Source organism: Myripristis murdjan, chromosome 21 (assembly GCF_902150065.1).
Source record: "Myripristis murdjan chromosome 21, fMyrMur1.1, whole genome shotgun sequence".
In the NCBI taxonomy this organism is placed as follows: domain Eukaryota; kingdom Metazoa; phylum Chordata; class Actinopteri; order Holocentriformes; family Holocentridae; genus Myripristis; species Myripristis murdjan.
In genome coordinates, this window is record NC_044000.1 from 11,947,638 (window position 1) to 11,960,145 (window position 12,508).

At 37.8% G+C, this 12,508-nt stretch overlaps 1 protein-coding gene across 1 annotated transcript; it reads right to left on the bottom strand.

Annotated features, from left to right (window-relative positions):
• Nucleotides 1-3,880: 3,880 nt before the first annotated feature.
• On the bottom strand, nt 3,881-4,816 carry LOC115380196 (olfactory receptor 142-like). The gene has a single exon (XM_030081284.1). It carries the CDS (start codon nt 4,814-4,816, stop codon nt 3,881-3,883), a length of 936 nt encoding a protein of 311 aa, XP_029937144.1.
• Between the last annotated feature and the right edge of the window lie 7,692 nt (nt 4,817-12,508).

Here is a 12,508-nt window from a genome sequence, read left to right on the forward strand (position 1 = left end):
GCATAAAGTCTAATATAGCTATAAATTGTTATTTTATCTTTGAAACTGTTGATTTTGAGAAGGAAAATAAATATTATTGTGGAACTGTTAGTAATTTTCCCACTGTTCATTTGAATGCTTATACTAGACTAGGCAGGGAAATGTGTTGGCACACCAGCCCCACCAAGAATTTTTTTCACCAGCCGCCACTGCCAATCAGTGAGCTGCTTGAGCTACTGTAGGAGCCAAAACAAAGAAGAAAAAAAAGAAAAGAAATTGGCTTATGATAGCATATGTATTTTTTTTTTTAATGTAGCTGAGGCCTTGGAATTATCCCATTTTAACTGATTGAGCAGGAGCATGAATTAAATTATTCAGAAAAGGACAACTAGAATTTGTGTTTTTACCATTCTTTCAGTTTTATTTATATTCTTCTGTGCTCTTCCTGAAAGAAGGTATTTCAGGTGCTACCTAGACCACTACTGGTCTAGTTTTACCAAAACTCAGAGGGATGACGACTGCTCCAGCTAGCTGCACGTGCTTTTCATTTTATTTTTTTTTTTTTTTAAATGTATGCATTGAAAAGGACTCAATGATCAGGTATTTTTTTTTTTTTTTTTTTTTTAGTTTTTTTTTTTAGTTTTTTTTTTAGTTCCATGGGCTTCATCATTCATGAAGGTGTCATGACGGTGACATGAAGATGTCATTTCTCCTCCACTACCACTGGTGTAATAGAGCTGGTTTTGACTTGACAACAAACAGTTTTTCCTAACTCTCTCCTGAAAAGTGTAATGTGTGGGGATATAGCCACACTCTCCCACCTGCTATACAGGCAACAGCAACCAGTTAACAGGAGTCACTCTTGCAATAACAGATCAGGTTCCCTCGTTAAGTCTTCTAGTTAAGTTCCCACCAGCAAACACCGCTAATTGTGTTCATAAAGGCTCCATGTGTAAACAAGAGTTTACACATGGAGCATTCAAGTTCATGTAGGATTTCATCAGCTGAGACAAGCCTTTTAAGTAGACAAGTTTTTTCTCTTCAAAATAAGAACTCCCAGGCCAAAACTTAAACTTGAACTTTTTTTACCTACAGAATTTTAGATTTCTAAGCCATGCAAGATAATGAAGCTAACAAGTGTGTGCAATGCCATTGAATCACTGCCATTACCAGCCCTGTGTTCCAAATCGCATACTTCTACTTTTTACTTTTAGTATGCACTGCAGCTGCCCTTACAAAGTACATAGTGTAGTATGCAGTATGCATGCATATGCATACTATTGGGACACACGTCATCCCTGAACTCCAACCCTCTTGCTCACTTCCGCCACCGTCTGTAGCGCCACATTTGAATGTTGTTGTCAAAATGCCAGTGCTGTTTCATACTGCGCTGTTGTCTGTCATATTTCTTATCATCTGTCTTCCTGTCGCTTCTGCTGTCACTGACCGAGGTGAGTGCAATATGTGTGTTGTGTTGTTGTCCGTATGTGGGCGTGGCTTGTACACGCAGCTCAGTCAGTGCAACGTAACTTCCACTGCGCAAAGGATTGTGGGTCAGAATGGAATTTGCCTACTAAATAGAATGATAGTATGGGTATTGGAACGCAGGGAAAGAACTGTTACCATCACAGTAGGCTAACTTCCTTATAAATTTCCGTATGAACTGACTTGCAGCAAGTTATGGACTCATGGTGAGGTTTAGTTGTGGACTCATGGTGAGGTTTAGTTGTGGACTCATGGTGAGGTTTAGTTGTGGACTCATGGTGAGGTTTAGTTGTGGACTCATGGTGAGGTTTAGCAGTAACAACCAAGTGAGCAGTGGAGAAGTAGGAAGCATGGAGAGGTGCCTGTTGTCTCCATTGCCTCGCTGCAGCAGGAGACTGCTGGAGCAACTGGACTTAATCACATCATATTTCTGCCAGTTTTTACACCCTCTCTTCCTCTTTTAGTTCTGCTTCATCAGTTTATCATAAAACCCTGATTTATAAAAAATAAAAATAAAATCAAAATGAAAAAAAAAAACTTGGTTATACTTTTAGCAAATATTCGAGTTTCACATTTTAATAATTCTATCAAATAAATTCAAAATTCCAGTGACCATGTAAAAGTGTGGTACTTCATTTTGTTTACTGGGTGAAAATGAAATAAAAAGAAAAGCAGACAAAAACTTTCCTTATGCTGTGTTCTCTGGAAAGTGGAAATCAGAATATGACTGACAAATTTTTAACAACATGACATTAATATTTTCAACTCACTCTTCCTTGGTAGAACCCGTAGAGGAAAATTTAGGCTTGTTTCTTCATGAGAGAATGAATGTCTCCTGGTTGCATTTTTATTTTAAATACCCAAGATACAGAAAGAGAAAAAGCAGTCACATCTGATTTTTGACAAACCTTTCAGTGATTTCACACAGATGAGCTGTCGCAGGGGGCTGAGTTATAAGGAAAAATATTATGCTCTATCATTTTTATTAGGCCTAATGATAACTGTTTACTGGGATGTTTTGCAGGCTGCACAGGACATACAAACAGAGTGAAATGGTGAGTGTCTGAGAACAGTGGCGTGGCGTGACTTTTCCACTAGGTAGAGCATGTCCGTGCACCGTAAAAAACATGTTTTGGTGGCAATCAAGGTTATCAGAGTGAACTGAAGCTAAACTGAAAACTAAACTAAAACTAGATTAAAAAAAAAAAAAAAAAAAAAAACACTTCAGAAAAAAACTAATCGAAACAATATTGTGTGCAGATAACACTAACAAAAATAAAATACAAAAATTGCAAAAAATGACTTCATTATTTTTCTTTGTCAGTTTGGTCAAATATAATAACACAACAAGCATGAGGAAGCATTCGTTTATTGAGACTGGGATGTCTACATGTCTGGTCAAATGTAAAATTTTCAGTTATGTTTCAGTTGTGTTCAATTCAATTGTGTTTATACTGGAATGCATATTCTGAGCTTCTTATATCTAGGCCCTGACAAACATTCCCAATATTATTATTATTATTAAAAAAAAAAAAAAAAAAAAAAAGCTAAAGCTAATAGTGAAACTAATAAAAACTAGACTTAAAAAAAAAAAAAAAAAAAAACTAAACTAAAGTGAGCAAACCCACTCTGGAAACAAATGGAAACTAAACTGAACTGAAAACAAAAATTAAAAACTACATAAAAATAGAAACTAATGAAAAATACAAAACTATAATAACTCTGGTGGTGACTGGCAAACTGCTTTCACTTCACAGATATCACCACAGCATCACAACCTTTAAAAAAAAGGACTCTGCACATTCACAATACACGTATATGAAAAATCATCTGTGTGATTGTATTTCCTGTAATCCGTGTGGAAAAGGAAAATCACCCGGTCAGGCAAAATTACTTTGGCTTAACATTTTCCGGCACACAGACAAAGATTCTAGGCAGCACTTTTTCATTCGTCACCTCACATTTCTGTAATAATGTACGATTTATATGATACTAATAACTGAAACATACACACACACACACACACACACACAAAACAATCAATCAATCAGTCTTTATTTATAAAGCGTCAAATCACAACAGAAGTTATCTCATGACGCTTTACAGGTAACACAACACAACACAACAATAACAAAAAACGTGAGACCTCTGCAAAGTACAACCTCATTAATAAACATAGAATTAAATTTACACATTCAACACAAACTGAACATTATAAACTTTGTTAAAAGGTACAATTTATGGTGGAGCTGTTCTACTGAACTGCGTTAAACTGTACAGGTGGACCTGATAAAGTGGCCACTGAGTGTATGCACTGTATATTTAAACAGATGGCAGGAAAGGGTGTTGGCCACTTCATGTGTGTTGATGAATCCTCAATACTGATACTACTATTACATTATTGTGAATATGGCTTCTATTGTATGGTTTTTGAGAAAGTTAACATTCTGAATATATGTTTTTTAATTTCCGGCAACTTTAGACCATACACAAGCGGGTTCAGAATGGGAGGAATCACAACAAACTCAAGTGATAAAATTATAGCTAAAAAGGGATTCACCTCTTCAAGATTATAACGGCTAAGGGCGACATCACAAAACACAGTTATGGAGTAATTGACAAATGTGATAATGTGTGGGAGACAGCTTTGTAACACCTTGCCTTTGAATTCTGAGGAGCTTTTTCTACAAACAAGAAAAATTCGTAAATATGTATACAGGACAAAAGCCAAGGGCAGAAAGACTGTAGTTGTGCTCACTAACATGCCAGTCAGGTTATTGATGAAAGTGGAAACACATGATAATTTCACAACTGGCCAGTTAGCACAGAACAGTTTTGGTATCTTGTTACCACACAGAGGAAGTGTGGAGGACAAATAAACACAGATTGCAATAGAAAAGACGGGATAGATCCATGCAAAGGCTGTCAACATGGAGATACGTGAAAAGGTCATCATGTTGTGGTAATGTAATGGCTGACATACAGCAATGTACCTATCATATGCCATAATGCTTAGAAGGGTGAGCTCATAGGATGCATAGGTATAAATGATATAGATCTGAGAAAAGCATGCTGGGCGTGAGATCAAATGAGTATCAGACAGAATATCCCTTAGGAATCTGAGGAAGAAGCCAGTGGAGCCATACAACGAGTTAATGGATAGACAAAAGATGAAAATATACATGGGTTGATGCAGCGTTGTCTCCCGTGATATTACCACTATTATGATAAGATTAGCAAGGATAATGAGAGCATACAGCAGGAAACACAACACAAAGACTGGGTAGCGGTAGTAACCTATGTTCACAAACATTGTGAGGTTGAAGTAAGGAGGAGAAGTAAAATTTTCCATTAATCACTGAGATTTTATCAAAGATGATTTGGTCATAAAAGAAAATCCAGGTGGTGCAGCCTGTCAACAAGCTGGCCCACCTTCTTCAGACCAGTCGCTGGTTGGATTTGACATGATCTGATCCTGGTGGCAGCTGTGCAGAAGAACAGTACAACATATGAGAGATTCATTCAGTAACAGGTGAAGTAACACATTTACCATTAAAAGTGAAACATTCAATTCAAACATCTTCTACCATTATAATGTAGAAGTAAGAGTCTCATCAACAACTTACTATTATATTTGTAGTACTGGTGGTTTAAAGCTGTCACTACTCACACAGACATGGCATGCTGCTGAGAATCTGAAGCAAGGAAGACCACAGCTGTGATTTCACAGGAGACGCTGAGAGCCTCTTTAACCAGTCCCATCGTAATGATGTCACCAAGGCCATCGCACCCTGGAGAACCCACAAACGTACCTGCTATTATGGCAAGTTGTTTTAACATGGAATAGCTAGACTGGACATGCATTGCAGATAACAGCAGTTCAGTTTGTCTTCGTCAAAAAGAGCATATATCCACAATGACATTCCTCCAATTCAATTGTCATTTCAGATATCGTCATTCTGCTTAGGGCAAATAACATCATGTGCATGTGGTTTCCCACTGTAGATATCTACAACTGAAATATGCCTAGTCATGATTCCAATTCATGATATCTTTAATTCCTCTCAGTTTACCTAGCTAGAATAATGTAGATATCTTGACCTTGAATTATGGTCATTTAGACTTAAATTATAGATATCTGAACCTGGAATTATATAATTATATAATTCAATTGTAGATATTTGGACTGAAAAACCCCATCCACATGAATGGCAACAGTGATTAATCTGTCTGCGGATGACACAATCATACATACAGTGGCACCCTCTTTGGATCAAACCATAGAGCTCCTGGAGGATGCTTTTCAGTCACTGCAGCTTCCTTCACCTTCACTCGCTCTCCCTCTAAAGCTGCTGTCACCCTATCTTGACATTAGAAGGGACACGTACAAAGACAGTCCCTTCTTACAAATACCTAGGCATATGGCTTGATGAAAAGTTGGCTTTAATATGCATATTGATATCTGCTTGAAAAAGCTCAGGCCTAAACTGGGTTTCTTTTTCTGTTTAAAAAAATGTTTTCCTTTCAAAGCCAGAAAAAAAAGAACAACAAAAAAAATCTTGAATTTAATCTCTGACTATTCACAATGTCATTATGATGAGTCAAAATGATGCTGTCGATATCTGTAGTGTTAATTCCACATAGTCATACTTAGCTAATAAATGTTAAAAAAAGAAAAAAAAAAGAAAGAAAAAAAAAGGCTTGCTATATGATGTGTACCTCAAAGAAAAAGATCCACCAAGCTAGAATTGGGTAGAAGGCTAAGTACAAAATGAGCTTCCCTCTGTCTACAGGGGACACTACCCCTGACCCTGTGCTGTGGTTCTGACATTTTCTGACATTAAGTCCAATCTAAATCTAAATCTAAATAATAACACCACCAAACACAGCAAGTTTGTCCGTGTAGTTCCATGTCAGCCTTCAGTTATCAGGGACACATCTCCAAATAAACCAAGGAGACCGGGTTAACGAAGGGAAGCATGGAGCTGAGGAGCTGGACAAGCATTCCCTCTAATGTCCTGCTGGATGAAGATAAAGACCCTTCAAGTGGCTATATTTTGCTAGAGTGCACAGGTCTCAGGTTTGATCCAACCCAGGAGCTCTTTGAAATGTCAGTACCGTATGTTCTTCCAGTTCCCCCAGGAAAAATGTAGTCACTGTCTTGTGTTGTATTCTATGATATTCTGTTCCAACTCCAATTCATATTGTTCTGACCCCATGGCCCGTGAATGACATGCTGTGAGACAGGGCTGGGCAAACGGTTGTATTTTTTAATGATTTTTTTTTTTTTTTTTAATGCCTTAATGGCTTAGAAAAACTTGTAGGACTGGATTTTTTAAAACTGGTTTTTCTTTTTAAATAGCTGTTTACAAATAATGATGATATCAAATAAATATAATTTACAAATGTATTTATATTATTTTAAAAGTTGTTGCAAGTTTATGATTATATTATATATTGCCCTAAATGGGCAAAATATCCCAGGAGATACAAACTAAAATTAAAAATTAAAATCAAAGTCACATTTTGAAAAAAAAAAAAAAAAAAAAAAAAAATCATGAAATTGTATTATTTTTACACTTAAATGTTAGGAAAACATTTCTTTCTGTCTTCATACTTTAGAAGCAGAGGTAGGGAATTCCAAACAAGATGATAGGTGGTAGAAAAACGGGCCTAGAAGTGTTAACAAGAACAAACACAACACAGGCTGAACAGTATCATAACTGTACATTACACCAAAGTAAAAAACACCAAAACAAAGATTAAAACCTCAGCATTTGCCTATGTGTGGGTTTGCAGACATCGAGGGTTTGCTTGTAGCCAAGGGTCAGTGTGGAGATCAGAATTCAAGCATGTCAGCAGAGGTCTGCGCTGTTTGCTAAACATCAGCACAAATATAAGATATATAGTATATGAATACATGAGGGGAGAGGAGCTTTAATTATGTATTTGCAGCTGAGGCGCAGGTGAAAAGCAGAGTACAGCTGATGGTGGAACTTTTTCCTGCTGCAGTCATTGAAGTGTAAATCAGAGTTGGGAACTAAAAAGTGAGGGAGCCCCACTCACATGTGCCAGGCAGAGTTGCTATTCTGCAGTAATGGACTATAATAGTTAATATTGTTTGTATAACTTCATTTACAGTATATTTTTACTCTTTTGCCAACAAATAGATGTGGGTTTTCAAACTCTAGCTGACACTGCCAGGTCTCCAACACTGTGGAAATGTTTTTCATTAGGGCGCTGATTGCCCACATACCCAAAGGGTTCAGTGTGAGGCTGCCCTAAAATGTTCTGAATCCAGGACTGTGTTTGTTTTTCCACCTGTTTCTATCTGGGTGTCTCAGAAGGACACACAATTCAAGTCAATTTGTAGGACACAGATGTGACATTATCTTTCAGCTGTCATTGAAACTAATTTAGGCACAACACAACAGGTCGCACGCAGAGGCTCACGAGTGATGTAAGGTTGTTGTGATGAAGGTCATTAGCCCCTCTGCCCTCCCCAGTGTCCTCTGCCATCACATCTCTGGTGTATCTACTCTAACAGCATGCCTTAGGGAGCAGTGTACGGCCAAACAGCTTGATGCAGCTAATTATGATTTAATTGTCACTGAATATTGGCCTCACGGCAGATTTAGCCAAAAAAACACTGTTAAACTCTTTTAAGATGATAAAAAACAGAAGAAAAGAAAGTTAGATGTTATTACAAACTGTGAGGTTATTTCTTGGCCACTGATGTGATACTGGTACAAAAAGCAATCAAGATGTTTCGAAGATTCCCCGTCAGTTTAATGAGAGCCCAAGGGATGTAATAGTGTGCTTTATTTTTGAAATTGTTACATGAATGTGGAATAATCATGTTTGAAGTGGTCAACAGGTCATTATCCCCATCCCCAGGGAGCAATTAAACACAACCCTGGTCGGACCAACCTGGGTAACCAGCCCCAAACAAAGACGCACTCCATTTGGCTTCAGGAGAATAAACAACAAACTTGGACAAACATGCAGATGAAATCAACAATTTCACACAGCCATTTTGGAAAGGCCTCACTCATTGACCACACACATGCATATGTGGGGACTGTAATAACTTCAGATTTATTCTCGCACAGTGTATTGCGAGCATAAACTGTTGACTGTTTCTTTAACTATTTAAAGCTCCATTGTGTAAGGTTTTATATTGATGCAAAACTGCGCTCCTACAGTTCCTGAGTGCAAGTGCAATGTCGTAAACTCCCGAACAAGTGCATTTGTTTCCAAGCTGGAGGATTAGGAACCACCGAAGAAGACACCAAATGCCAAATAACATGTTGACAGATGAGGTAGAGTATGACAGGATTTTACACAAATACAATAATGCTTATTTTTATTTATTGTAACCTGGGAGATGAACACTAACATAAAACAAATAATAAAAGAACAAGAGAAAGTCTCAGTTGTGCTGAAATACTGCTCACATTTTCAGCCCATTTTGTTTGCTCAGCCTCTGAATGTGGAGTAAAGTTGTGTGTTATGCAATAAAATGTTGGTAACATGATATGGACAGTGTAATTTATTACAAGCCAGCTGACATATTAAAGGGTTGCAATGTTTCAAGGCCTACTTGGCATGACATTGGCAAAGACTGACAAAACTTTTTGCTGTGAGATAAATTTATTTATTTGCATGCCAGTCTGAGATGGGGCCAACTGATGACTCTTGGGCTCTGAAAAGAAAAAAAAAAAAAAAAAAAACTGCAACACTCCATAAGAAAGGTTTATTAGTTTATTAGGATCCCCATTAGCCATCACTCTATTATAGGAATCATGGCTATTATTCCTGGAGTGCCCACACAAGACATACACTCAGGTTTTAGTATAGAGTAGCCATAAGATAATTACATACAGAATAAAAACAACAACTCAAAATCAAGTGAGGTAATACATATAATGACAAACAACAACCTAAAATTATAGCTGCTGTGCAGCGATGGGTCGGGTCCGGGCAGTTTTAAGCAATTCTAAGCAACAAGCAGAAGAATATGAACTTAAACTGAACTGATTGACACACCTGGTAAGAAAAGGGCAGGACACAGGCCTGGAGGGGACAGATGATTGGCCAAGACACAACAAAGACATGCAACATGGGGGCGGGGCTAATGAGACAATGCAGGGCAGGTGTGAGGACAAACAAGCTGACAAGACTATGGAGGAACAATAGGGACAAAATGAACACAGCAGACTAAAATACAATAAACATTATAGCTGCTGCGCAGCAATGGTCGGGGCCAGGCAAGTTTAGGCAGTTCTGAGCAACAAGAAGAGAATAGGAAGAAGAAAAGAAAGGTGGCATTCTTATGTGTATTTTGTATCAGCTGAGGCTTGAACTCACAATTTCTGGCATGAAGGACAACACTCTATCTCATTCTGTGAATTTCCTTCGGGATGAATAAAGTATCTATCTATCTATCTATCTATCTATCTATCTATCTATCTTGAGCTAATTGGCAAGTGTCATTTCATGTGAGGCTTCACAAGTTGACTAAACCAGTCACATGACAGCAGCCGCCTATGCATAGAAAGGCAGATTTCAAACCAGTGTAAAATAAATAAATAAGTCATGAAGACAAAAATCTGACAATGATGCTCTGGCATGGGACTGGACCTTTGTGCAAAGTTTGGTGAATTTTCGCACGTGGGAATGTTGCACAAGCTGAGGCTTGAACTCACAGTCTTCGACACCGAGGCCTGGCCTCTATCTCACTGAGCTAAAAGTTCACAACTAGCTTCACAAACTGACTGAGCCAATCACTGACCTGCAGGACAGCAGGCAGCCATGCATGGAAAGGCAGATTTTAAACAGCTGTCAAAAATTCAGTTATTAAGACAAAAATCTGGAAATACAGATATTGCATCTAGACAGCATGGAGATGTTGATCACTCCAATTGTTCACATGAGAGCAAAATTCAAAATGCTGTCAAAAATTCAGTTTTTGAGATACACATTTGAAATTCGCCACACATCATCTACCATGACTCTAGAATTTTGTCCATTTTTTTCATGAACATTGAAGATTTATTTAGTGAGAATTTGCAGGTATATGTTTACAGTACCATTTACAGTCAAACATTTTGATGCTTAGTAGGCTCAAAAATTGTGGGAGGAGTTAGGTTTAATAAGTTTTACAGTTTTTGAAAAAAACAGAGTGATGGACATCATAATTTGCAAAAGGTTTGAGTGCACAAAAGTTTCTTCAGTATTGGGGCTACAGTTTGATGAAAGTTGTGAAGTTGTAGCACATATGGTTGATTTGTTAAGAATTTTCAAAGTTTTGAACTTTAGAGGCTTGCTATAGTGCCACCATCAGGACTATTGGCTTGAGTTTGCAGCAGGCGTAATCTGGCATGGGACTGGACCTTTGTGCAAAGTTTGGTGATTTTTCACCCATGGGAAGTATGATTTCCTCGGAAGAAGAAAGAAGAAAGAAAGAAGAAGAAAGAACACGTAGGAATACAATAGTGTCCTGGCAGCATAGGCTGCCCGGACCCTAATTCTAATCAATTTGCCTAAAAAAGGTGACAGTGAATGTCACAATCGTTGATAAATAACAGGGCAGGGATGTCCACTCTGTAGTGATGAGTCGTTCGCGAACAAGTCGATTCTTTTGAACGGCTCTTTGAAGTGAACAAGCCAGTTCCAAATTTCTTTGTTTTTTGCTTTAATTCACTCTGTAGAAGAAGTCATAAAGCATGGGACTGCAGTATTATTTCAGAGCTGCCATTTTTTTTTTTTTTTTGCACTTTATTTTATTGTTTACAGAAAGTAAGCTAAGTCAAGGAGCTCATCTCCTGTTTTGGTCAAAGCAGCTCAGGTGTACAACATTAGTATTATTATTGCGAGTTTTCAATCCAAAATGTTCTTAAAATTTGCACTGATATTGTTCTATTCTAATATTTGAAGTTGAAATCTTGTTTAGTTTTATAAAAGTATTGGATAGTGTTACATATTTTTATAATCTCCTTGTTTTCTCATTTGATACACGTTATCGTGAATTTCTAAAGAAAGACTAAAATTTGCACTACAAATTGCAAGGTTTGTTCTTGTTCTATTTTGCACTAAAAGTAAAAGCTGTTTTACATGGGAATTCATTGTACCCTGCTTAGCTTTTTTAGGTATTGCATGGATAACATTAACTCAAGGTTTATTTACGCACACACACACACACACACCCATTCAATACAAAGGGTAAATCCAGAATAGTGTTCTTATTTTCAGAGCAGAGAGATGTGGCGCTGTGCCACCCTGTGGAATGTTTACAAATGTCCACACAGACCATTGCCAAATGAAATTATCATTATTTCAGGATAATTCAAACTCAGATATCCCACCAATAGAATATGGGATGTCTAAGTTTGAATGATTCTGATCGAAATATTAACCCACACCTTCTTAGCATCCAGTACAATCTGATACCACCCTGTTAGTCTCATGTGGAATGTTTAGGTCTTAATGGGTTAAAAATAAATAAATATAAAAATGATCCAGTCTTTTGAACCGCTCTTTGAAAGGAACGGATCCTCAAGATCCGGCTCCCTTCAAAGAGCCATAAATCCCATCTCTACCACTCTGGCTGTTTTCCTGTTAGCTGTGAGACAGATGACTACAGTGGACACAGTTTGCACCTCTGCATTAGTTTGCTCAGTCAGAAAGTATAATTCATGCATTGTTGACAGTGTACGAGGTTTGGATTTTCGTGACAGCGGTTCTTTCTATGGTTTTATCAGGGGCGCCGTGTATGGGGGCGCCCCTGATAAAAGGCCCTTGCCCGACAGGGCCCCCCCCAAAAAAGGTAAAAACTAATATAAAATTATTAAACCATCATCAAGTAAATATATATTTTTTTCATGGGGCCCAAAATTCCTGGCGCCGCCCCTGGGTTTTATTGCAGGATTCAATCTCCTCCGAAGTAGAAAGATGGAGTGGAAGCCTGATGTTTGACGTGCTGATGTCACTGGAAGTTCCTTTTCCCTTGTCCCTTTTCCTTTTTTTGTTTTCTTCAGGTTTC

What these genes read in the sequence shown, in the direction of transcription:
- LOC115380196 (XM_030081284.1), bottom strand. Translation starts at nt 4,816, where the DNA reads ATGGAAAATTTTACTTCTCCTCCTTACTTCAACCTCACAATGTTTGTG.